The sequence below is a fragment of the Aquila chrysaetos genome, chromosome 4, assembly GCF_900496995.4.
Source record: "Aquila chrysaetos chrysaetos chromosome 4, bAquChr1.4, whole genome shotgun sequence".
NCBI classification, from domain to species: Eukaryota; Metazoa; Chordata; class Aves; order Accipitriformes; family Accipitridae; genus Aquila; species Aquila chrysaetos.
This window is the reverse complement of record NC_044007.1, coordinates 12,134,643-12,162,457: the sequence shown is the minus strand read 5'-3', so window position 1 is coordinate 12,162,457 and position 27,815 is coordinate 12,134,643. Positions and strand designations below refer to the sequence as shown.

At 39.2% G+C, this 27,815-nt stretch overlaps 1 protein-coding gene across 3 annotated transcripts in view; it reads left to right on the top strand.

Moving 5' to 3' along the window:
* Window positions 1-26,967, top strand: part of NSMCE2 (NSE2 (MMS21) homolog, SMC5-SMC6 complex SUMO ligase) — a 134,394-nt gene extending 107,427 nt beyond the window's left edge. For all 3 annotated transcript variants that reach the window (XM_030010871.1, XM_030010872.2, XM_041122891.1), the window contains exons 5-7: window positions 22,807-22,907; window positions 23,228-23,334; window positions 26,584-26,967. In XM_030010871.1, coding sequence (XP_029866731.1) covers window positions 22,807-22,907; window positions 23,228-23,334; window positions 26,584-26,743 — 368 coding nt within the window. In that variant the 3' untranslated portion in view covers window positions 26,744-26,967. The remainder of the gene's footprint in view (window positions 1-22,806; window positions 22,908-23,227; window positions 23,335-26,583) is intronic.
* Window positions 26,968-27,815: the final 848 nt, after the last annotated feature.

Sequence of the window (27,815 nt, the reverse complement as noted above, 5' to 3'; positions counted from 1 at the left end):
TGTTTGGTTTTTTTAATTGATTTTGATCTCATGTCAGATATATCAAGATTAGAATTGATTGAGCGAAAAAATCCACCTTTTTATTCTGACTCAGAATGAAACTTATTTTCATGGGGAGGGATGAAAAGAAATGCCAGAAATGTTTGAATAATTGTACTCCATTATAAGCAATAAAACAGAATGGTGCAGCTGGCTTGTCCTCACCTCTTGAGAAGATACCTCCAAACCTGCTGTGCAGGGGATCAAGCACTGTCAAAGAAATTCCCGTTCAATGTGTTACTACGGGTGATTTAATTCACATGGAAACATACAGAAAAGATTGAAAAGATAAAATTTTATTGAGCCTGCATGTTATCAACTGATTGGGAACATCAGGGTATATGGTGTCCCCTGCCACTAAGGCAAAGAAATACCAGCAGAAGCAACAGTTTGTGTTCTGTTTTCTGACCAGCTGCTAGTGAGGGATTTTCCCAGTGTTGAGGTTCTGGAATTTCAAGTTTAATTTCAGACTCAAGGAAAATATGTTGTATTTGTAGAAACTCTCCTATTGCAGCCTGGGATATTTCTCCCTGCTACCCTTTGCAAATTTTCCTGACATTCTTCAACCTAGCCCCTGCTTGTGCCTGTCACTCCTACCTCTTCTCCTTCAACCCAACTGCTACGATATTTTTCATCTTGCCATCCTAATTCTTGCCCAATTCATCCACCTTGTGCATTCCTGCCGCTTATCTTACTTGCTACCCAAATCTGCCTCGCTTCCCCTTTCTTCTCCTATTCCTAGTTTCCTGTTTTCATTCACTCATAATCTCTGCAGACTCAGATTCTAGACTACAGAAGAGTTTCAGCATTTTTAGTCTCTCCATGTAAAGTAGTTTGTCCCTGTCCTTGATCATCCTATTTGTACTTTTCTGTACCTGTTGTAAGTCCACTTTGTCCTTGAGTTGCAAAAAACAGAACTGCACATAGTACCCTAAATGTGGGTGCACCGGTGTTTTACGTACAGGCAGGAAGGCACTCAGTGTCATGTTCTTAATGCCATTCCTGGTGATGCCGGTTCAGCACTGTGCAGGCATGGTTACATGATTTTTCTGTAGATTAATCACCTTACATTTGTCTACATCAAAGCTCCTCTGTCACCTTTTGACCACTTACTTCTGTAAAGTCTTGATGTAGTTCTCATTATCAAGGCAGCACTTGACTACCTGAAAGAGTTTAATAACATCCTCACACTTGAGATTTCACCACCTCATTTCTCTGGGTCATTAGTGAAAATGTTGAATAAAATTGGTTCCAGCAGGGATCCCTAGAAGGGATCACTGGTCCTACTGCTGACTCTTCTCCAACTTTCAGTACGTAAAAGCATCTTTCCTTAGTCCTGCAGAAACATAATCTCTTTAATAATCTTTGAAGTGGAACCTTCTACACCTCACCTCCTGCTTGTGAGGAAATTTTTAGAAATTTTAATTTCCTAAGTAATAATACTTTAGTAAGATATGCGCAAAATTTATTTTTTTTTTTGCTAAGCTTTTAACATGCCGAGTTGGGGGGGGGGGGGTGCCAAGTGTCAAATCCATGACATGATGGTGTCCCTTTCATTGCCAAATATCTGACACTGGATATTCTTGAAATCATCATTTACAACACAATTTTGCTAATCTTTGTAATTCTTACTGTGTGTCTTAGCCTAATCTAATCTCAGAACAGACTTGTACCACATTTGTGGGATTTGGTATCAAAACATATGTATCAGCCAGAGGCAGGCAGCTGGCTCAGAAAATTTCTGTCTGTACCCTTAAAATTTAACAGTATTATATCTGCTGAAAGTTGCTATCATTCTGCCCATTATTTCTGTTAGTAAGCTCACATTATGAGTCTGCTGGGAAGTGATGCAAAGTATTAAAGCTGTGACATTTTGAAAACATAATTTGGGAAGAAAGGTAGCTAATTTACAGTGATAGTGTGAGGCTTAATTAATTCAGTTGAAGTATCATTCTGGAGAATGGTTCTGGTCTAAGGGAGGTCCAGGAATCCTTACAAAGTCGTATATTACTTGAATAGTTTTAGAAGGGCAGAGAGTTTGGAGGGCCAGAGAGTTTTAGAGGGTCTTTGTGTTTGCTGGAACTGTAGAAAAGTGGCCTTTCACAATCTGAGCAGGACAAATTAATTCACTTTTAGTCCTGCACTTAACATCTTCTTCATGTATCTACCAGGTAAAATACATAGTGAACATTTCCCCCTCCCATTCTCTCACTTTGCCCACCCCAGAGCATAATTCTCTGATACAATTTATGGTGGTAACTAGCCAAAGGAGCTAATTGGGGAGTCGTACGGAAACTGAGACTTGTTCAAATGAAGTCTTAACTCCTGTTTGGCCTCTTCTGGCAGGCCTTCACAAATGGCAAAGAAAGTTTGCTCTATGGCCTTGCTGAGCTTCGCCAGAAACTATTGGCAGGATGCAGAGAGCAGATCCTCCGAGACAAAATCATTAAGAGGAAACAATGTTAATTTGTGTTGTGAATAAAAATATTTAAAAGCTAGGAAGGAGTTCAAACATTTTTAACTGTGCTTTTAGTAATATGGCAGGAATACTTAACTTTCTTTGCAGTTTTCCCTTGAACTTTAGGAATGATCTTGAGCCCTCTGAGATCAGTAGTTTCTGTTAATCCGCTCTTGCACTGCAAAAATACTTAGGTAACTGTAACTGTTTACTTTTAAAGATTTTGTTTTATTCTCAGTAACGCAAGTCTACAGAAGGAGGCTGTGTAAATAATTGCGTTGGTATGTGGATAAAGAATTACTTTTGTTGGAACATTTTGTATGAAGACAGGAAAATAATGTATGGATAGATACTTCTGAGCTTGTAGATAACTAATGTTCTAATCTGAAGGCCAGTTTTAACATAAGGTTTCATTCAATGCATGAGGTAACTAGCAATACTGTTTCTTAGAAGAGATGCCGATTGACTGTAACAGCATTTACTGGCATAAACTGACCCAGTGTTTAGACATTTGAGTAGGTGTCCTGATTTCTTTGAAACACTGAGGCCTAAGTGAAAGGAATTATGCATAAATGAGCACCTCGAGAATCAGGACATTTTTGTTCAGGTGCCTAAAAATCAGTTTGCAAATAGTATGTTAGACAAATTTCAAGGTGTTGGTCTTTCTTTTATAGGTTTTCTATAATGCTTTTCTTTTTCCTATGGGTTTTCTATTTATATGCTTTTCTTTATCTTCTGATTCTAATGAGTTTCTATTCCATATTTGCTTGTTGAATAGTATCTCTCATCTTTATTTCTCTTTTCCTATTAGTTTTGTCATCAGCTGAGAGAAGTTGAGAGACAGAAGTTGGCTTTGTCAAAGTGAATATGTATATTCTGTGATCACAAAAAGGGCAGAAGCAGTTTGTTAAACTGGGTAGTGCAAATACTGATAACAGAATTTTTAGCCCAGCTCAGGCTAATGTGCCCATGCTAAAACAGGTTATCAAAGACATGACTAGAGGCAGGTAGTGGAAGAAGTATGGGGGTTTGAGAGGAAATGTAAGGGGTGCTCTCTCTCCAGTGGTTTAAAACCAATATTCACTCACTAGACTTCCAGTTCTAAGGAGCATTACAGATGCTTCTGTGACTTTCTTAGAAGTAAGGGGCCATCACTGGAAAGGCATCCCTGTGTTCTTGTCAACACCAGGCTCCAGAATAGCCCCTTGGGTATCATTGGTGGCCCTCTTCAAGACCAGGCAGACAACGTGGTTTCTCTTATTCGTGATTGGTGTTGGACTCTAGAGGGCTTAAATATTTTTTACCTTCTCATTTTTCATTTCATAGGCTATTGTGCAAATCTGTCTGAACAGTATATTCTGGCCTAAAAATTGTATTTCTGCCCTTTCTATGTTGATCTCAGTGTTGAGGTATGTAAAAGGGAGAGAGATGGGTTGAGATACAGGACCAAAGGAAAAGAGGGAGGTTAGAAAAGGAACAATACATGTATGAAATGCAGATAGTAGTTGAAGCTATGTGAGTGGTTGAGGTCACTCACTGATAAAAGGTTAGTGACAAAAGATATGAATTGTCTCTGTGACACAGAAATGTTAAATTAGCGGAGTTCTTTAAATAGACTGTGAAAGGTTTGGGTTTTTTTTTCAGGCTACCTCTAAAGGTTCTGTCATTGTTTGCATACTAATGAAGCACCCTAAAAGGAGACAGTGATTAAAGTTTTGCATTAAATGGCTTATATATTTTGAAAATATAAAACACAGATAACCTGAAAAAGGAGAAAATCTTTTAAAATAAGTATGTTCCAGTATTTGTAGTTGCAGAAAGGAAAAAAGGATAATTGAATGAATCGATCAACATGGTAAAAAATGTTCACTATAGCTCAGCTGTTGGATATTTTCCACAATTCGTTTCTAAGCAAGTATAGTTTTGGATCATAAGCTTTTTTTGTTATTGTCTTTCCCCTCATTCTTTGTTTTCATTGTAGTGAGCACACAAAACCTGCACTTCAAATATTTGGAGATAGCCATAGAATAGACAAATCTATGCTAAAAGAGAGATATGCCATAGACTCCATGAAGTCCATTAAGGATTTAGATCCTGAAAGAGTCAAACTAAAGAGAAAGAGTGGTTGGGGAGACATTTGTAGATTTAGATATATGTTCCTTAAAAGCATCGGAAGACCAAGTCATGTGGTAGAATGCCTAATGCTGAGTTAGGCACCTACATGTTCTGAAATGAAAACAGACCTTTAAGGATGGGATTTACAGCACATAACAAGCTCAAGCAGCAGAATACTTAGAACACCTATGTGATCTGAACTGCTACATGGAGATGAAACATGGAGATGAAACAGTGTGTCTCCTTTAGACACAGGTACCTTGTTCACGGATGCAGCTAGTATGTTGTGCCATGTACTGTTCCTGTGAGAGACGCTTCCATGTCTCCAGTGAGTAATCCAGAAGCCTGAACTGAGACACAGCATTTGTTTATTTGGGTGTAGATCCCTGTCTCCCTCTTCTCTTCAAGAAGAGCAGGGGTGGCAGGAGGAGACTAAGCAAAAAGTAACTTTTTTGCTTTTTAGTGGTTGGGGCATGCAGCTAGGTGTTGGCACTGGTACTGTTCTCAGAATACTGAAGACTGCATTTTACATCAGGCAGCATGTGAGTAGTTACTAGAAATAACCCAGGGAACTAAGGGGGAAGCTCAAAACTTTCTCCTTCCCAGTTGAATGCCCTGCTCTTGGAGCTGCAAAATCATGCTCTGGATTTTTGGCTCTCATTTTCAACCCATTCCTCCAGTTGCACCGTGGTCCAGCTTCAGCAGGAGACATCAGAGTGGCCCCCTACTTCTTCCTTAGGAGGGCTGCAAGCTACCCATGAATAACTGAACTTTTTTTCTATCTTCTTAGTTATTGAAAGAAAGGGAAAGAGTGGTGCTATTGCTTTCTCTTCCTGACATGTTTTGAAAGAAACAGTATTGTCTCCTATTATTTAGAAAGAGCTTTGAACTCCAGAAATGCCTTAGAACTCTCAATCTCTTGTGGTAGGAGGCTTTTGCAGAATAAAACACCAAACTCCCAAATATGAGAGATCTGAAGTGCTGTCATCAGCATGTGCTGTGTGATATCTTTAGCAGTTTCAAGGTTGGTGGTAATTGTAGATCCCTTTGCTAGTTAGCTGACTTTCCTGAAGCACTATGCAAGACTCTTTAGCACCTAACTTGGTGCTCTCTCTGCCAACGCAGTGGCTGGGCACCTTTGGTGGAATCACTCGTAAAAGAATCACTTTTAATTTTACATAGCAGGTACCCAAGAAAGGCATTAATAGAAAGTTATATAAAACATGAAGACTGACAAAGACAGGCAATGATCTGGGTTGCTTTGTGTGTCCTTGTAATAAGAGCTTCTGAGGCAGCGCTAACTTTGGCCACAGGATTTAGATAGTTATCTCAGTCTATACTGATGATTACTATACATCTTCAATTAGCAATTCGGACTATTATAACAAAGAACCTTCCTTATACTAAAATTTCTTTATTAGCTCTCCCAGCCCACATGTGCATGGTGAGGAAGGGACCCGCATTGCAATTTGTGTCCCCAAAAGAGATTCGCACCCTCAGAAAACTAGCAAATCCTTGTAAAACTGTACTGCATGGCAGACTGGTGTGCCATTACAACAAATAGTAATTATAGGCATGCTTGAAGCAAGACTTTCATAAAACTGAATGAAAAGTATGATTCATTTCACAGGAAGACCCACCCACCCATTCAACCATTGACATGTCTGTCGTCTTCTTTGGCTTCTTCTTTTTTTTAAGTTTCAAAGGGAAATAAAATGTCTGAAATAGACCTGCCTGAACATATTCCTCTTCTGTATTTAAAACAATTTGTAAAATAATGTTTTGATTATAAGGTTTCCTAATTTCTCGAATGTTAATAACTCTCTGCATTTCCACCCATCTATTTGTATACTAATCACAAGTATTGCTCAATGGATTAAATCTGATGTTGGCCTCTGATAAGGAAGTTTTCATAATTTCAAATCATATTTTAGTATAAGTTGCTAACATTGGTTAAGTGGTATATCTCAAAAAATTTTATATGTAGCATTAGAGCTGTGCATTATCTCAAGACAGTTATTTCCTTTTGGAAAGAAATGCGTGTTGTTGTACTGCTAAGATTTCAGTTAGAAACTAGTTTTTACAATATTATAATGCTCAACCCACTTTAAATGTTCAAGCATCCAATAACTAGATCTTTACAATGTTGCATATTAGAAAAGATGCCTGTGGCTACCTATGCCAGACAAGTTTGCAGGATTAAAGCAAGAGTGCAGTGGGGTGGTGCTAATGCTACTGGTTTATACCAGTTTTAGTATGTTAGTGCTGCCTGATTTCTGCACCTTTTTCAGGGGGCTAGATCAGTGTGAGCAGGATTCTAATTATGTTCTTCCAAATAAAATTTCCCCTGCATCTTCAAAAGCATTTTTGTATTATTTGATATTTGTAATTGTATTTGATTTTTCATGCATGGATATGCTTTGTCTAAGTATGACTTAAATTCTAAATTTTGTGTGATCAACAGACTAGACAAAATTCTTCTCAGGATGTTAGCCATGACAGCAGCGTATGTAAAGAGGGATTTCCATCCTTCAGCGAGCTTAGGGACAACAAGATGACTATTCAACACAATTAACAAGACTGCTGGCACTGCTTTTGTGGAGCTCATTTTATGGTCAGGATCATAAGACAGAATCAAATTCCCTAGTTAAAAAAACAAAACAAAATAAAAAAACTCCACTCCATTTGTAATTTTATTGGAAGAGGAGAAAGTGTTTCATAAGGTCCTTAGAAATTCACACTTGTCAAAATGAAAAGCAATAGAGTAAAATAGTGTACATTGTAAGATCTATTTCTGGGTCTGTATGGAGATAGCAGATCCATAACTTATATGGGAGCATATAATATTGTATATGGTCAATACTGATATCTCAAATGCAGCCTCAGTTTACCAAATCCAGCTGATCAAAACACCCAATTAGTCGAAGATGTATTCTTGTCTCTGGAGTGAACTTTACTCTTGTGGAGACCTGATTAATGTGCTTTGGAGACCTGTAATGAGGGAGAGCTTAATTATTCAGATTCATCAGCTTGCAAAGGTTTTGGATGATCCCACATAAGCCTGCTCAATCAGCATTCCAGAACATGTGCAACCTGCGTGTTTAACAGTGGTCGTGGTTTGTTTTAAGCATACATTTTAAGGTTAACCCCAAGATTTTCAGTAATGTTTTTCATTACCTGAAGAGATCCCCTCTTCTAGACAACTGATTTTTAATGCTTATTTGAGATGTTTCACTTTATATACTGAACTGATTATTATTAATTATGCATATAGTGCCATAAAAGCACTGCCTCTTGACTATAGAAAGATGTGTTCCCTGCCCCAGAATGCTTGCAATCCAAGATAAGTGAGACAAGACAATGAGAAAGCCATACAAGAATAGGAGGGTGTGGAGTGAAACAAGAGACAGATAAGATGGGAAAAAAGAATCTGACAGATAGGACTCTTGCAGGAGTAGGCTCTGGGAATGCTTTAGCCGTGAGGACCTTCAGACTGCTGCCGCACCCAGCTGTGCGCTGTGCGACTTGATGGAGTCACCCACTTCCCCTCTGCTTGGGCAGCACTGCTGACCTCGATTGTCAGCTTTGCTTATTTTCCCCTAAGTGTCCCTTTGCTTTTTCTTGTGCCATCCCTTACAGGAGAAACGGTCTCCAGAAGGAAGGGAGCCCTGTGAAGGAAATTTGCCTTCCCTCAATCACCCCCCTTTAATGACTTCCATTGTAGAAACACTAGTAGTCCCTGAACCAGTGCTAAACTAAAGCTAATAATACCTTTTTACTGATTAAAAGAAACTAGAAATGCTCTATAAGTAGAAACTGTATGCCCAGCTAATCTGTAGAAGCAAACATGCTGCTTGTACATCATCTCTCTCACTCCACCATCTGTTTGCTTTGCATACCTATTATGTTTTGTCTTTAGTGAAGTGTTTCGTGGCTTTTCTAAAGTTGTTTTTAAACTTACACAGCTTTGCAGCTGCACACATAAACTTGTAGCAGTGAAAATTATGAAGAAGAAAAGTGGAAGATGCTTTTGACAGAGAAGTAAGATACTGTTCTGAGCCCAGGAGAAACATACCCCAAAGTAGGCAGCAGATTTGAAAATAGCACTACAGAGGTACAAGAAGACTGAAAGTTGGAAAGAGGGAAGAAAGCCATTTTCCTACTTTCGACAGAAATCTGGGAATAATGAACCCAGCAGCTCTTCTTTTATGAAATCTTCAGCCATCAGCAGGAGCCAGAATTTCCATTTCTATCCACCAAGTAGCATTCTGTCTGAGGAGAACTGGGCAAAATTCTCATTGGCTTTTATCAGTGAGATTCCCAGTGTACAACAAAGTGAATTCAGAAGTCCCCTATGAGCACAGACAGTGTATCAGGGTCAGAGAGCTGAGGAAGTGACCTGTTCCTCCTTCTGAAGAGCTTTTCTGACGTATCAACCTGCATAGTCTTTTACAGGAAAGTAGGCTAAAGCTTTTGATGGCAAAAATATCAATAGAAATACTAACCTATTATTCTGTCTTTGACAAAATAATGCCATATCTAGGTTTTAGCAAAGTGTCTTGGGCAAAAAGGAGCTGCTATAGACACCTACTCTAGCTTTGGCTTGTTTTCCACCTTTCTTGTAATTTTCTGGATTCTGTTATTCTTGAGATGGCTGCAGTAGTTCTCCAAGAAAGACTTGTCAGGGAAGATGCTTAGAGACCTATGGATGCTGCCAAAGCCAGGGAAAATATGGAGAATCTAGAGGTACCGGAAAGAACTTGTGGACTGCTGAAAACAGTGCATCTTAGGTGTTCCACAGGAACAGCAAGAGAGGTACTGAAGCAACCACATATACATGCAAAGTAAATAGTTTGCTCTGCCACTGCATTAGCAAGGAAACCACTTCAAACAACTCTCTCCACCTAGGGAAAAATGTAGTAATAATAAGCAATAGCATAAGTCTCCACTCCTTGCCCCAGAGGTTGTCTACTAATCCTTAGGAGCCTTTGCACTCTGCAGGCTTCCTTTTTCTATCCTCATTTGTCACTGGAAAAATATTTGTATGGGTCAGAGGCATAGTGCAAGTCAAAAAAAATATTATTAGAGAAAAAAATGAACAGTTCTCCAATGAATCCCTTTATATATGAGAAGTAAACAACAATTTATCTTCTCCAGGGAAAACAGAATCTTGTTCAAGAAGCTAGAAATGCCTACTGCTTGTGAGTCGCTGGTAGACCATTGTGCTGATGCTTCTGAAAGGAAACTGAATGCACTTGTGAGGGTTTTCTTTTCTTTCATTTCAAAAGCATTCTCTGGTTTGAGATCTCCCCGTGGCTAATTAAAACAGAACACAGAGCGACTTTAGTTATGCACCAGAGTGGGAGTCAGAAGATGTAAGTTCAGTTCCCAGCCCTGCCACCGACTTCCTGGGTGACCTTGGGTAAGCCTCTTGATGTAGATTTTCAAAAGACCTCTGGGCCAAATTTTCATATTGAAGTTTGATTTTCAAAGGAGCTCAATATCTAGTGATTTCCATGATGTTGATTATGGCCAGAATTTCAAGTGAGCTCAGCAACAAATATGCTGAGCTCATTTGAAAATCGGGCTCTTAATCTTTTTCTGCCTCAGTTTCCCATCTCTAACAGTGCTGGTAAGATATTTTCCTTGTCTGTCCTGATTGTTTAGACTGTAGCTCTGCAATGCCAGAAATTGTCTTTTCATGAATGTGTGTAGTGTCTTGTACAATATTGTTTGATCTCTGTTACGGTTTTTAGGCATTACTGTAATGATTGTTACACCAGTGATGTGTTTTAGAAAAAAAGAAACTGTAATCAGAAGAAAGCTTAATTATTGTGTTGTTTCTTGGATCTGGATGAAGATCTATACTAATTTCTTTAGTTTGCTTGGGAGAAAGTCATCTGGAGAGCATCAAAAGCTGTATTTAAAATCAGCATATATATGTTAGCTGACTTCTCTCGGCCCGTAGGGACAGTTAATCTATCGAAGAAGCAGGTTAGATCAGTTTGGCATGATTTGATCTGGCAAGAAACATATTGATTGCCTCTTACTACCTTGTTATCCTTTAGCTGCTTACAGTTGAATTGTTTAATAATTTGCTGAAGAACATTTTCAGGCGCTGAGTGGTGTGGAATTCCATATGCCTTCCTGCCCCCCATGGTAAATAACGTGATGCCGTTTGTAGTTTCTACTGCACCAGCTCTGTTTGCACTTTTCCCACACTGCTTGCATGCTCTTGCAACATCTCGGAGCAACATAACATTCTCTGTTGGCAAAGGTATAGAGTGCTCCTTCACTTCATAAATGCTGTTTGCTTCCCGGGACCCACTACAACCCATTCTTGAAATTCCAGATCAGCATTGTCAGTGATAATCGAGCTCCTGGTTTCAAGCTCTGTGCTGTACAAGCCAGAGGCCAAATGTAGTAACCCAGGAATGCGTGATTGCAAAGACTGTCACTTCCCAAAGAACTCTGCTTACTGCTAAATGACTGCCCTTTCCACATACCTGTGGGTGTCACTAACACGGTGACTCTTCCCTGTTAGGTTTGTCATATATGGGTGGACAGCACCTTAAGCAGCTGAAAGTTTTGAAGCGATCATTTCCTATGTTTACAAAATCAGCGTGCGACTCACTGCTGTTTTCCAGGTTCCCCTGTACTCCCTGGCTAGAACTATTTATTACTCAAGTATGTGCCCTCTGAACAGCCCTTTTGATACTTTATATGTTTTCTTTTATTTGAAATGGGATGCTGTACCATGATCAGCTTTGCAATGAAAAAACTAGCAGGACCCCTCTAGGAAGTGTATGTTGCAGCAGTTTTTCAGTTAAGGCTGAGTGTGTTTTGTCATGGGGAGGGCTTAACTGTGATATTTGTCTGTGACTAGCATTTTCTATTGTTGCACTTTTTAAAGGATATAGTCCCTTTATGGTCTTTCCTAAAAGTGCTTTTCAGCTTCTTAATCTAACAAATAATTTCCTAAATTGTGTTACATTTTCTGGTATTGGCACGCATGCTGTATCAAGGTAGTAGCTGATCCCAAAGAGCTGTAACTGCCAGTGCTGGTATCTGCAAATAAAAGCTTGGAATCAGGGAAAAATTACAGAATCGTTTGGGTTCAAGGGACCTTTAAAGATCAGCTAGTCTAGCTCCCCTGCCATGGGCAGGGACATCTTCCACTAGATTGGGTTGCTCAAAGCCCTGTCCAGCACTTCCAGGGGTGGGGCATCCACAGCTTCCCTGTTCCAGTGTCTCACCACCCTCATAGTAAAGAATGTTTTCCTTGCACCCAATCTAAATCCACCCTCTTTAGTTTAAAACCATTTCCCTTTGTCCTGTCACTGCAGGCCCTGGTAAAAAGTCTCTCTCCATCTTTCTTATGATCCCCCTTTATATATTGAATCTGTCCTTAAAGGTTTTCCATTCCTTCCAGTCACTGAACCAATTTCCCATATATTTTTAGTAGCTGTAGCCAAATGTGTAGAAAAGGAGGAATCTTAATTGCCCATACAAACCAGAGAGTCTCAGTAACGCTGACCTAACCTAAATTCTGAGTTGCAGGGCTGTGCTTGATTTCTGATGTGAAAGTAGCATTGACAAAGACAGGGTGTGCCTTATCTTCATTGTTTTGAAATGGTGATTCCTTAGTGTAGCTCTGTTGTGTTCAGTTTTGGTTTCCTTCCTTCATTAGTGCAGTTTGATTGTTTCTGTTACATTAAGCAGTTTATGTCGAGATAGAAAATCTTGATCTTTCTCAGCGTACATGCAGGGATTGTATGTGTTTCTGCAAGAGCTGATGTGCCAGCTAAAGAGTGCAAGGGAAGTTAATAGTTCTTAAGAGGACAACTATAATGTTTCTCCATCCTGGTAATAACTATAAGATTGAAATAGCGAGTGTGACATTAACTGCTTTGCTAGAAAGATGGAGACTGTGCAGAATGCCATGTGATTTAACTATGTGCTCGTTATCCTTATTATGAAGCACAAGTGACACTGCAACTGCTGTCCCATCAATTCAACATTAGGTTCCCTTGCTCTGCTTGTCTTGCTTAGCCATTCTTATTTGTGCTGCAGTGTGCATCTGTGCTGAGGGTGTTCAAGTCCTTTCTCTGTCCCGCTTCACTACCCTATTAAACCTGATCTGGAGAGGAAAGTGTAGACAGAGAGAGACCTTGAGGGCTTAAAAGACTTTGCCTTGTGCTTGACCTGTGTTAAACCCCTCACAGTCTTCCCAGCACGTTTCCCATAAAGCACAGTCATTTCCAGATTGTCTGTCATCTGCACCATGCAAAAATGTCAAGGTGAAGTCTGAAATGCATGTGTTGCTGTATAAATGACACCTATAGAATCGTAATGATTTTCTGAAGCATGTGGCATTAATAAAGATGCACTCTGCCAGTTACACTCCTGGCAAATGAGAATCTGCAGAAAGAGACTTAAAATAAATATCGATCAGATTTAAAATTAACTAATTACCATCAGAAGCTAGTAGGCTGCTGCAGTTATAATACATGAATATTTATAGCTCAGGGCTTTAGTGTTAGATTTTTTTTACTGACTGCCATTCAAGAAGCCTAATCTTACATCACAGGACAGGTTGAGAAAAATAACTGTTCAGCTGTTGCTAACTGATGATAGCATTATGTTTAGCTGCACAAGCCCCCTGTGACATTGTTTTGGAGGATCCTGTATAAATTGGGATTAGCAACATTTTTTATTTCTTTTAGGGAACAGTTTACCGAGGATTATTATAGTGAAGATCTGCTCAGTGTACACAGCATAGTTTATACAGAATGTCTTAGTAAACACACATGCATTATGTTCCTCTGGCTTAACCTAAATGAAAACCTTGCAGTTTTATGACAGAGCAATGGCAGATCTCTAAGTTCCTCTTAAAAAAAAAAAAAACCTGCAAGTTTTATTTCTTAACTTGTTTTGATATATTGAATGTTGATTTTTTTCCTTTTCTCATGTAGTTTAGCAAAGAAGCATTATTTTATAAATATGACTTACCAGAAAGTGATCTTGTGTTTTTCAGTGCAAGTGTTAGTTTTCTCAAAATAAACAACCAGATATTGTGCAATTACTAGAGGATACTGGTTTCTGTATTGTATTTTTTGCTTTTAGCATGGAACTGATGCATTCCCTAAGAATGTATTTGGCAACTGTTCATAGCCTTAGTTACTCAAGGGGAAGGCAGTGTGGTCTAATGGGAAAGACAACGGTCTAGCATACAAGATGTGCTAGTGGCTCTCATATATTCCTGCCCTGTGCCTCAGTTTTCCACCAGTGAAACAGTCATGGTAGTAAAACTGACCTTTTTTTATAGTGCTTTGTGTTCAAGAGAAGAAGGAATTGGGTGTTATTACTTCCACAAATGATTCATTGCTTTAGGAAAATTCCTCTTTTGAGGAGGTTGTTGGGGCCATGGGCTGGTGACCAAAGGCAGAAGCAGAGCAGGAGATGCAGCCCCAAGCAGGTAATCAGCCAGTGCCCGGAGCAGTGACCGCAGCAGGGAGAAGCTCTGAGATGGTGCTGGAGTAATGACCATGACATGCAGACAGCTGAGTCTTCTTGCCCATCCCAGAGGCCATTTCAGCAGAGGCATTTCAGGCAGTGCAAAGCTGCAGAATTCAGGATAACTGGAGTGGTAAAGTTTATATGTGAAATACAGAAGAAATTAATTTCTATAGAAAAAGCTTGGGAAATGAACACAACTTCTCTCTTTATACATGTAATATAACTCCCATAACTTATGTGTATATATATAGTGCTTCACTGCACATTGAATTGTAATCACTTGATATTATATATTTCTAAATGAAGGAAATTCATTTTTTAAGTAGTTTTAGAAAGCACTCTGAAGGATTGAAGTGCATCAGTAAGAACAGAATTGCAAATGTTGCTCGCTTCATTAATATTAATTTTGAAATAAAATATCTTACCTAAAAGTTTCTTTCAACTGTTTCAACATTGGGCTTTAGGGGGTGGAGAAAAGAATATTTTGTCCCCACCATTTCAGTTTCACTTTTTCTTATTTGTACTTCTGTCTTTATTCAAGAGCGATATAGTACATCTGTCTTTTCCTGGTAAAGAGAGGCAGATCTGTCTCTCCAGCTTCCTTTGGGTGAAGGGGGCAGTGGAGCTGGCTTCCTGTACTACAAACCTGCTGATTCCTGCAGGTGAGAGGTTGCTCTTTCCTGTGCTCTCTCTGCAGTTTCAGACAGCTGCTGAGTTGGTGCCATCCTTGCCAATCACAAAATCAACAGGCTAATGTTCAGGGATTATAGCTTCATGGCCTCTTACCATATACCTCATAAATATTCTTACCTATGCCCCAACACATGACAAACTACATGTGTCTGTATTCACCACTCCCCTGACACCAGGGTGGGGGGAATTACTTCGGTGACTTCTTAAAGGTGTTTTTCAACAGAGCTGTTTAGGATAGAAATACAGTGAAGTCTTTGTCAAAAAGTCTTCTGAGGAGAACATGAAGAGGCAGATTGAAAAGATAATCAGAATGATAATCTTCTAGGGGTGTGATCATTTGGGCTAGCTAGGGGCTTTTCTGCCCACTGGTTCCATAGCAGCCTGTTGGATGGACTGCTAGGAAGCTATGCTACCTGATCTGCTTACCTGATCACTGCTCTTTTTGTTTTCTGTCCCTCTGTTACACTGGAACAGTTCTGTCCAGAAGTGTTTTCTAGCAGAAGCTTGTTCCACCTGAAAATCTGCCAGCAGTTCAGCTTTTCAGAAGCGAATGATTAAAAGAATGCACAAATGACATACTGAAATGGGCAAAGCCAACCTCCAACCATATAGGTTACAAGGTACCTGATGTTAGTTTTTGTTCAGAGATGTCATAGACATGGTTTCTATTTGTGAGCCAGTATGTAGAGAATACTTGGCATGGATTGTTCTGAGAAAATTCTGAATTAAATTACAGAATAGACCATCCAAGGACTGCTAAGGACTCATGCATAAATGGATGTGGCTCCAAACTGCTGTCAATACCGACAGCTTTCCTCTCACTACTCCTGTCCAGCATTAACAATGCCTTTCTCAAGTCCACTGTGGAAGTGGATTAGGCTAAACAGCCAAAAGGCACTCCTAGTGCAGAATAAGAGCGTCCACACAGTGAGTTAATGCCAAGTAGCTAATGCATTCTACATTCACACCCTTGCTTATTTTGCAACAGCTTCCCTGTGTAGGCAAAGCCCTACATGTTCATGTCATTTGATGGTTAGCATTGCATCAGTGACATTCCAGATTCTGACCACAATGTTAGTAATGGAAAGTGGTTCATCTTCTAATGAAATGGTAGGCCTTTTTTTTTTTTTTTTCTGGTTGCATCTTTTGCAACTTTTTCTTTCATGTGTCTGGAGTGAATTTCTTCATTTTTTTAAATGTGTGTGATATTATTCTAATTGCTGATATATGAAATGATGCTCTCTAAGCATGGAAATTGCCTTTATACAGTATACTGTATGAAGCAGCGATTGTTCAGCCTTTTTTCTTCTGAAGAGCAGGAGAAAACCCAAGTAATAAAAATGTTCTTTACATATATTTGCAATTTAGTAGCTTGTGTCTGATATATTTTTTCCTCGTAAGATATTCCAGTTTTTGTCTTGCTTTGCTGTGCTGTGGCATCCCTAACACTTTTGCTCTATTGTCACATGCCTGGCATGCTTTCATGTAGACCTAGAGTTTCCTGGTCATTTAAGTAGTCTGTTTATCAGTTAGGTTCATTTTCAGCAAGCCTTTGGTGTTTAACTTGCTTATGAAGATTACATGCCATTGTGGGTGATGTGTGGAAGAATATGGCCACCTTAGATTTTTCCAGAAAGAGTGGCTCCTCTGAGCTTAATGATGAGCCTTCATGACATCTTTTTAGGTAATCTTCACCTCCCCCAGGAGCTTCTTCAGCTTGAGTCCAGACTGCAGTGATGAGGAAACCGTTGTTTGAAATGTCATCCACGGACTTTGAAGTGTGGATTTCTCATGTTTGCTTGCAATAACAGAGGGAACAAGAAAGCTGCCTCTGTGTGTTTGCCTACCAAACTGTTTGAGTTGCGTGGTTTATAATCAAAGATATCCTTTCTGTTCACATTTCTAAGGACACAGTTCCCACTGCACAACAGTCTGAATTTCCCAAAATCTAAAGGCAAAGAGGATGTCTTACTTCTCACTTCGAATATTGTATGAGTTGAAGGTTTCACAGGGCACGTCTGGAGTTTGGTTTTGTTTTTTTTTTCTAGGTGGGATTTGTAGTCAGATTTGATTTATTAATACATTAAACAGCAAATTGTATCTAGCTTCAAGTGCCTTTCTATCTCCTTCACTTACATTTCTGTGATGAGTGTCCTATAACATTTCCATCAAATCATAATCTTTTTTCATTTTAAGGTCGTTCTGGAAAACTGGCATCAACCAGCTCTATCCTGTAGTGAAAGGATAAAATGGGAACAGTATTTCTGTTTGGAATAGTGTATTTTAAAAGGCCTGTAGCTTAGTGGGACAAAATACTGTAAAATATGCAAGTGCTGTGAATTTGATGGCATTAAAGGAGTTTTTAGAGGATTGTTGCTTAGTGCAGGATACTGTCCTTTCCTTCCCCACTCTTACAATGTAAAGGGATTTCTTCATCTAATTTGTCTTTCACACTCCAGGAGAATCAGAATGGCTTATACTTACAGGATTGTCATTTTATTTTGGACTGACCAAATGCATACCTATGTACTTCTTACACAAACATGTGTAAAACAAGGCACATACAAGGGACTTGTCAGTAAATTACCAGCAAATTGCTTGGCCTGGGCAGGAGCAAGTAAATTTGCAATTGCAATCTGGAGCAACATGTTAGAGGCCACCTTCCTTAGATCAACTTGTATATTGCAACACCAGCAAGTAATCAAATTGTAAAGTACTTTAATGCAAAGCCTAGTTTGGCTTGGTTGGCAAATTAAACTATCGCATGCCTCTGGCAAAAGCAGAAAGCCTTTGAACTGTCTGACTGCAGCTGTAGCTTGCACACCTTATTTTCCCTCTTAAAAATCAAATTAAACTGTAACCTGCAGCCTCTGTGGTAAGTTTCAAGGAAAATTAAACTGTTGCTAACCTTTCTAGCAAAGATAACTGTCTCAAATCAAGCTGAAAAGTCCAGGCCCAAATTCCCCTCTCCAAGTTTAGACAAATTCATTGGAGGAAAACTCTAGCACTTATTAAGTACAAAGATACTACCTCTGACTCAGGAAGTCCTTGGCCACAAATTGCTAGAGACTGGGAGATTTTGCCAGGAAGGTATTACTCTGTGCTTCCCCTCTTCTTTCACTCCTCCTACAGTATTTACTGCAGATCCATCCCAGGGGCAGGACACTGGACAGTTGTTCTGGTCTGCCTTTCTGGATCTGAAGTCTAACCCAAGTTCAGAGCATTAATGGGCATGCTGACCCACCCTTAAGCATTGCCCATGGTGGTCTCAGCAGTGTGTTTCGTGGAAAGCAGTGTCTGGGCCTTTCACCTCCTTTAGACTTCTCCTTGCACCTTTCTCACACCATGCCAGCAGTGCCCCAGACTCCTTCTGGCTCTTAACTCTTGGATGTGATGATGTCCTTCACCACCCCCACCTTTCACTATTTTCTGTGTCCTGCTGGCAGGAACACTTGGCATTTGACTTGCCCTCATAACATTCATGTTTTTCTTGGAGCTCTCAGAGATAGGATTTTTCCCAGCCTGGATGAGTTGCTGTTATTTCTATAGAGTCAGCAGTACAATAGACCCTCTTGGGAGCCAAGACCTTGTCTGTCTAGTGGCTCAGGCTTACAAAGACTAAATCTGGCATGCTTAATGTTACCCTTTGATTTCCGGGATTAGTGTCTGACTGATGGCAGGTGAGAAGGCAGAACAGCGCGGCACAAAAGGAAAGAAATCAATTAAGTTTACATTGCAACATGTACTCACTCAGGGCCAGGTTAGAGAAACAGGAATTGGGTAGAGGACGTTGGCACTGGAAGCAGTGAAAAGACAGCAGTCTGTCTGTCATAGAAGTGACAATGACAATGAAAAGGATCTTTCCTCTAATGCTTTTTTAATATGTGTACTATCCATGCTTTATATAATTCACAATACTGCAGTTAATGTCTCCACACTATGGTTTTCTTATTTTTAAAAGTTGCCTTAAAAGTTCTCAGTCTCTCTCAGCAGAGTAGGTAAAACTGAGCTAAGGCATATTAGTCACATTTTTATCAAGAGATGAAAGTGATAGAGATATAAAGTACTACCAGCTTTTAATTAAAATTGAATAAGTAAAAAACAGTTGGCAGTTGCAAAATTCATTATGATGTGTTACCAAAAATAGATACCTTTATGAGAATGCAGTTTTATTACAACAGTGGGCACTAATTAGCTGTAAACATCATTGCTGAGATAGCCAGATAGAAAATGTGTTACTAATACTCATAAGAGGTTTCAGTTGGCTGGAATCGAAAACTAGAAACTCTGAAGGCTCTTAAAATGTAATCTCTCAGACTACCAAAATAGATGTATGTACTTCTGTTACTTAAGGCAACATCTGAATTTCAGGAACAATAACTTAGTGTTTTCTGCATCTGGTTTTAATTTGCAAGGAAAACTCAATTTTACAAAAATGTAACCTGACTTAGCTGAAATATGTATGACCTGGTGTTTTTATTTCTTCTTTCTATAGAATAGTCAGACTTGCAAGTTAGATCCTCCAAACTTTTATACATTTCATTTGGTAAAAAATCCCTTTGACCTTGATAAAAATATCTTCCAATATGAGTCTACAGGTATAGATCTACGGTTTAGAGCGTCTTACTGACCAGTTTGGGATGTATGTTTGTCTTGCGTAATGTCTGCAAAATTCACTGTAATTGAAAAAAGTTATTTTCCTCTCTCCTCCTGTAATCTAGAACATCAAGCAATAACAACAAATCTGTGGGTGGTTTATCTGATTTATGCTAATTTGCTATTGACTTGTTTGAGGTATCACTTGCATCATCCCAGTCTTGCATATTTATTATTAAAAATATTAGCTGCTTATGAAAAGTAAATATTTAAAATAATTATTCATTTGTGCTGTGATAACCTCTTGAAACCAGGGACCCACTCTGGCAGTTTGTACATAAAATCATTGCAAATGAAGTGCAACCTGAAGGGTTTAAGATAAGCTTGCAGCAAGAGGACAATTTGAATCCAGGAAGATTAATATATCCCACCTACAAGGAGTGGGTCTCAACTGATGGAATTTCAACCTTTAAACATGAGGCATCTAAATCACCTCCAAAGCCAGTATGAGAAAGAGGTAAACCCAGCCTGTGATTTAGCTCACATATTTTAGAGACCTGAGGCCTTCAGGGGAGACTCAAGCACCAGTACCCAAGCTTGAGCTCCTATTTACAAACTTGGCTGCTTCAACATAATATCCTAAATTCTTGTGTCGGTACCTAAGTAAGCACACACAGAAGTGATGAGTGAAGTGGTGACTCCTTAGCAAAGTCAGAAGGTTCTGTGCGAGGTGAATACTATTCCAGAAGAGGCCACTTACGTGCCTAACTTGGAGTGCTGAGCTTTAAAAGTAAAATCACAGGCACAAGCCCCACATTTTAAAATTTTACCCACCTGCCTTGGCATCTACATACTGATACAAAAAAAAATAATCATCCTTTGTAAACAATCACCTATCCTAGATCTTGCTAGTACTGCTGCGTTTTAACTTCATTGACTGATGTGATGCACTGGTACACTGGAACAACATGCCAAGTTCATGGTTGAAACAAAGTACAACACAGAAAAATGTGAGTTTCCACATGTTTTTGGCAGGAAAGATTAGAGCTGCAGTATGTCAAAATTTGCAGATACATGAATTTAAGGAAATTCTGAATCTCTTGTTCTTTGTTGGCATTACTCATAGGGAAAAAAAAATCAGTATGGTATTTAAAAAAGGCAGCCCATGCCAAAGCTGGCACCTACCAATATTTGCAGTATTGTTTAGCCTTCCTGTCTGAGTGGGATTTCACCCATTGCTTTGTATTTCAAAAGCTTCATTAAAAACCCCAACTTTTTTCCCCAAAAAGTTGTATTTTTGTCAAAATACTTTGTGTTTATGATAGAATAAACCTTATGTATGAGCAATCTAAGAATAATATGTGACAGGTTTTCTATTCTGAAAACTGGTAACTGATGCAAGTCTTTTTCCGATGTCTATACCATTGCAGTTTTGGTATTTACAGTTAAATTGTGCCCACTTTTTCCTTCTGATTTGCAAGTGTTTACTTTTGTTAGGGGATCATTATCTGATGAAAGTGTGTTAATATTCTTGGAGATGAAAGCCTTAAAATTATTGACGTTGGACATTTGAGCTCCTTTTCCCCCTTCATCCACACCCTATTGATTGACTGAAGCCTTAGTAACATCAAGAAATACCCTTGATGCCTGCCTGAGTATTGCCTAAGTATTTGCAGGAGTACCTGGGTCAGAAACATTCCTGAATGCTTGGAAAACTCTTGGTATATTGGAATGGAGGGAAGGGCAAGCTCTGTTAAAGAGGAAGGAAAAATATGCAAATAAAACCAGCATACCAAGAGGTGCTGTGATGGAGTGATGGCTGCAATACCGATGCCAAGAGTACCTCAGTCAGAGATGTGCTTGCTCACATGGCAGTGTGCTCAGTCTAGACTGGGTGTGAGAGATTGTGATTGCTCCAAGAGTGATGTCTGCTGTTATCATCCGGAAGGTGATGGTATTATACAGGCATGCAGGACTGACCATAAGTTAGGAAACACTGGTCCTTAACAGATGTGGAAGACTGAATACCAGGGATGCAAAAATGCAAAGATCAGCTGATAGTGTGCAATAGCAGCAAAGGGAACCAAGGCTGAGACTTTGTAGAAGGCAAATAATGAAGTAACTCTAAACCTTCCATGTTCACTTGTGTTTCTCACTGCCCCCTTGGCAGTCAAGGCCAGCACAGGCCACTGAAGGATTTCATCCTCTCCAAACCCTGTGTTGCTACATTGCAAACTAGCTTGTGCAGTGAGAGAGAAAAATGTTCTGTTCAGCTTGGGACACCTTGAGGACTACACCCCAGGGCACTGCTGCAAAAACATTGCAGAACTACCCCAAAGGATGGAAAGCTATGGCAGGTGTTAAGTTTGCTATTATTACCAGATAAGATTTAAGGATAAACAAATACGTTCAACTAAAAGCCTAGATTCACAATAACAGAGCAAAGTTAGGAAAAGATAAAACAACATGTATACATTTATTAAGGTTATACTTAGCAATATATATCCTCCTTAGCTGCTCCTGTGTCTCAGCTTTTGACTCTGGCTAATTAGTTTCTGCATGAAACCCTGGGCTGGCGTGCCCCTGGGTACGCAGAGTTGCTTACACCTTGCTTTCTTCTTCTGGTAAAGGTGGGGACCTGCATCTTCTCTAGCTCAAGGTGGATTTCTTCTTGTTTGTCTGCCCCTCATTCCCTGGCATTGGGCCATCAGGTGTTTTCTGGGAGATTTCAGTATTTCATTCTGCCCCTCCTCCTTAAGGTTACGTCAATAACATTTCTATTGTCCATCTCAAATAACACTTTCTTGGCTTTTGTTTTTCACCAATTATAGTCTTGTTAAAATACAGCAGCATCACTTCACAAATGATGCATTATGATAAATAGTACAAATTCCTTTTAAAGTATATGCTGTGTATACAGGCTATATAGCAAGCCCATTTATGACATTCAAACACAAACTGATCTTGAGGGTAGGACTGACAAATCTGCAAAAGCTCCACCTCACCCTTTGTTAGATTTTGGGGATTCATCTGCATGTTACTGGTTTTTGGTGAACTTGAACAGAGAATACCGAAGGCTTTGCATATATTCAGGCCAGCTTGCTTTCCTTCCCAGCCCTCCTTTCTAGCATTGGCTATAAATACCCATGCGCACGTACACACGCAAAAAAAGTGGTTACCATTTTAAAATCCACATTTTCTAACAGAGACTATGGTACAGTATTTTTTGCAGTATCTTGTTCAGGGAGTGGTACAGAAGTGTGTTGTGGCATCTTAGATATCACCACGAGATAATGCTTGGCAAATGCTGGGTTTTATTTGCTTATTTTAAGTATTGGCTATCTATATTAAATATTAAATGAAAATTGTCTTGTTTCCCATTATAGTTTGTCGTCAATCAGATAATGATAATGAGGCCATTGAACAAATCGATGAAGATTTAGCTGTGACTCAGAGTCAGATGAACTTTATTTGTCCCATTACACAGGTACGCTATCACTGCTGCTATAATCAATTGGGAAATAGTTATTTCCTATTCTTCATTGGATTGTTTATTACAAATCTGTAATACTTGTTAAAAATCAGGCAGCGTAAATTACAAGCATTATCAGAGAAGAGCAACATTGCTTGGGAAAAAGCCTCATGTAAATAGGAATGCGATTTACTATGCAGAACCTGACCCCATAATTTGAGTGGAATGCCGCGTACGAATGGCAAACACACTTCCTGCTGTTTTACATAAAATCTCATAAAAAGCATTTTCGTGGGCATTATCAGTTCCTTTAAATTAAACCTTGTTGATTACAGATGGAAATGAAGAGGCCAGTTCGAAACAAAGTCTGTGGACATACTTACGAAGAAGATGCCATTCTAAAAATTATCCAGACTAGAAAGCAGCAAAAGAAAAAAGTCCGGTAAGCTAACAAGAATGTGTGGAAAAGCTATTTGCTTTGCTGTGTAAGTGGAATTTTACTCCACTTGTTCTAGGAAATGTATTTGGATTGGCAAGGCTGCAGGAAGTAATACCTCAGTGTCTGCCCAAGTCACAGTCTCCTCATTAGTACTGTGCACGTGAAGGAGCTTTTCTTTTTAATGAAAACAATGTGTAAGGAAATATTCAGGAAGTGTGTGGGGAAGTTACAGCTACTTGAGGTACCTGCACAACAGAAGTGAAGAGATTTCATATAGCCATGAACAACAAAGAGAAACTTCAGCTTCCTAAGATTTAGTTGCTCATTTTGTTCCCACTGCTTATTTAGCAAGCCCTGAAGTTAATGAAAAGAAATAAACATCTCCTCTGTGCACCCTCTTTTGCAGTTATATTCCAGTACAACTGAGAAATACTAAAACACTTAAATGAGTGTTAAAGTAAGAAATATTAAAACACAACTTTTTATGTAGTTCAGAGTTTAAGGATGATCAGACAGAGCTTTAATAATGATCAGATAGGATCGTGCAGTTCCTACTATGATGCAATTAAGTACTTCTTACTTTATATCATCAAAGCAGTCTTCCACTTTCCACACAGGACATATTTTTTTGAATGAAAAGATGTAACAGTTGAATTTTTAAACCTGAAATTCTCCCCAGTAAGTTTCAAGATTAAGGTGGTTTTGATTAAAAAAAAAAAAAAGAGAGAAAAGGGGCTCAAACACTTTTTAGAGCAAGTTTAGAGGACATATTTCATCATTAATTTCACATTTGTTTTTACACCATATGTGCTAGAACCTCATGCTTTGGGGTTGGTGACCTCATGGAAATTTACCAATTGTGGACTTTTTAATAAATGTGCAGTTTGCACATGCTCAGGAAGGTCTGTCAGAGACTAGCAACCTGATTTCCCCAAAGATAATGCCACAGGCAGCTTACTTCCTCTGTCTGTTGCTCTTGCATTTCTGTTAGACTCTACATACTCCGCCATGGGGGATACAAAGGTGGAGTGGGACTTTTTATTCCATGCTTCTTCCTGGCTACAGGAAAGCACTGCTATGAAATCGAGCATCAGTTGGGGTGTCTAGCCACTACCTTAGTGTCAAGACAGCTTGAAGAAGAAGATGGGAGTGCCTTGCCTGTGTTATGAGGTCTAGGGAGAAAAAGTGGAGTGGGCACAATATCCTGGGAATAACAACAAAAACAGCAACAAGGATTGACAGAAACTTGGCTGGAAAAATGAATGGGAGTTGGGAAATAGCTCACGAGTTGGACAGAAGAAAGTGAGTGTTCTGGAGGATAGGGACAGGCAAGTGCTCCACAGCCCAAAACCATGACAAAAACACCTTCTGTAATATGGAACTGAATTTAGGATGTTCATATCTAAATATTTCTTTGTGTTGTTAAATCCATCAGGAAAATGTCATGGTAGTAGAGATGATTGTGGTGGATCAAAAGTTTCAGCACTGCTTAAAAACTAATGGGGTCACATGATTGAATTTTATTTTACCTTTTAAGAAATTAAAGACTTAGACAAATTCTAGAGTAAAAAAAAAAATCATGTAAGCTGTACAACACCTAGCTTTAAAAGCTACCTTATACTCAAACTGAAGTTATTTGTGCAGTCTGAATACTGGTCGTTCTTAATTTTGAGCTTTTAGCTTGCAACCTTACCATTTTTACAGCAGTTATTCCAGTATGCTAGAAAAGCACACAACAGTAACTCGGCTTTGCTGTAACTAAATTAAGAAAGACTACTTGGTTTTCTCTGCCCAGTCTCACTGACCTGCTATAATTTTAACCTTTCTCATGAAAATGCAGTCAGTTTTGAAAAACCAAAGTCTGCTGTGGTGGGAAGACAGGCCAGCTGATGCAACAAGTTCCCCATTTAAGTACCCCATTCTCATGGTCTTGCTACTTGACTGCGCTCCCGCCAGCAATATTCAGGTGGAAGCAGGTATCTTGATAGGGCGCAATCGTGGTTAGGGGTATCCTCTCTATCCTGACTCTGAAATCAAAACTGTTTCTCGCTCTGGAGTTACAGAAGTGGCTGTTTCCTGACACATACTTTCCAGTTTGAATCCACGGGATCCCTTTGGTGCACTTGGCATTGCACTGGCTGAATGTCAGCTCTTCAACTGATGTACGCACAGCCACCGGTTTTGTGCTGATAGACTTGCTATAGACTCCTTTAGGCAACGCTTACGTGTCTCGGTTTGCTCATTGTTTTCCACTGCCTGGAAGGACATGCTAATACTTTATGCTTACAGGAAATGTGGGAAGCTTTCTGAGCACTTGTTATTCATTAATCTGGCAAGCTATTGCTCTAATAAGGTGATAAATGGGAAAACTGAGGTACAGAGCAATTAAGTGACTTATCCATGACAAACATAGTAAACTGTGGACAAATCTGGAGTACAAGCTATGAGTACTGAGTGTAGATAAGTTCAGCGCCTCAGACAAAAGTTACTCCTAACAGAAGAAAAATTCAGAAAAAGTGTTATATCTGACTACAGGTACCATCTGTGCATGTCTGGGCTACTGCCAAAGGATAATGACCTTTGGTCCCTGAGTATCTTTCACCTTGCTGTCTTTATCTGGCTGTTTCCAGTAGTTGTAAGACTTTTTGCATTTGATTACCATTTAGAGGCTGTTAATTTGACCCCCATCTCTCCTTTCTGTTCTTTCTGAGTTCATAAAAGGCCTGGTAAATTTTTACATCAGCTAGATAGTCCACTGATTCACCAGTCAGCCTTTGCAAGTCTCATTCTCTTTTATCTATTTTCCTAGAAATTTATTTCCCTATTTATCTATCAGTGAAGATTATACTTTTCCACTGCAGATTAGTAAGGTAAGAGGTAGTTACCTGCAGTTTGTAGAGGGCTGCAAAGAGAGAAAGCAACACAGAAAGATGTCTATGCAATGCTAGTATCAGTACTGATGCAGGCAGCTTGTGTACATGAAGCAAGAGAGTGAGCTACAGGTGAGAGGCTCCGTCTCTCGCTCTGTTCCTTCCTTCCTTCCTTCCTTCAGCTGTTGATTCCCACCAGTTTAGATAAATGGATTTATTTTTCCCCACAGAGAGCTGGTGAAGAGGAACAGAGGTAACGAGGAACTGACAGAGAGAGTGAATCCCAGATAAATACAATAAACTAGCAGATGTTATGTAAAAGCCTATATCTGACAAATACAATTCCTCCGATTTAATGGAGTCTCTCTTTTCTTTTTAACAGATGCCCTAAAATTGGCTGTAGCCATGCTGATGTAAAAGGATCAGATCTCGTGCCAGATGAAGCACTTAAAAGAGCGATTGACAGTCAGAAAAAACAAAGCTGGTCAAGACTGGAGAAGTCAGCTGGATACGATGCTGCCACAAACAAAATTTGTTGTTAGAGGTCTTGTGAGATAAGCTGCTGATTGTAAGTAGGTTGTGTAACTGATTGTTATTTAAAGTGTTTCATTTATAGGCAAAGTCGAAGGTCTCAGCTGTAACTGAAAGCATTTTTTAAACTGCCGAATATGAGAATTTCCAGTTTAACTTGTTTGGGGTTTTTTTAACCCTCCTGAAACTCTAAAAGTTTGCATTTGATAAATAAAACGTGGTTTGCAGCATTTAAGCTTCCTTGTCAGTGTGCTAATTTTTTCAGCATATTAGAGATGCAGATTCTGCCGGCATGTAATAGTGAGTGCTTTGCTCAATATTGCAGATAGTTCTGTTACTGTCTCTGTAACTGCTGGGAATACTTGGGGTTGGGCACTCTGACCAATGATTTGCCCTGCTTGGAAGCACATCTGTGTTTTAATACAAACCTCAGGAAACCTTAACAGAGCTTAACTTGCAGGAAGTGCTGCACATCTATACCTTGCGTGTGGACGCACAAAATTACCACTCAGCTTTGAGGATCTTGGCCTTGTTCTTAGAATTTTTGAACGCTCTGCCCTAACTTAGGCTTTTCTTTTGATATTCAGAAGCTTTTATTTCAGGTTTTTTGCATTTGGAAGTCCCAGAGGGCTTTACCTTAATACTGTAGGTTAGGAGACTATAATTATTTACAAATGTATTTCAATAACTAATTTGTAGATAATACAAATATATTATAAACATATGCCTTGAACTGAAAAGCAGTTAATCTCATTATATATAAGCTTCAGATAGATATCTATGCATTTGGGCACAGATCCAAAAAAGGACTTAAACTTTGTGACACTCCATGTTGATTACCTAAATTGATCTTAACAAATCTAGCAGATAAGGCACTACATATATGAATCAGAAATAGCCGTAGGTAAAAGGAGCTGCCTTGGTGGTCAGATGGCAATTATCTCTTGGCATATGTGAAGCAGAAAATATAGGTTTCTTTGAGCTTTGGGATCCTTAGGGGTTTAGATGGTATTTTCCTAGGTAATTTTTCTGAATTTACAATCTGACGTTTACTATAAAATGTAGCTAAGGTACCCAAATGCT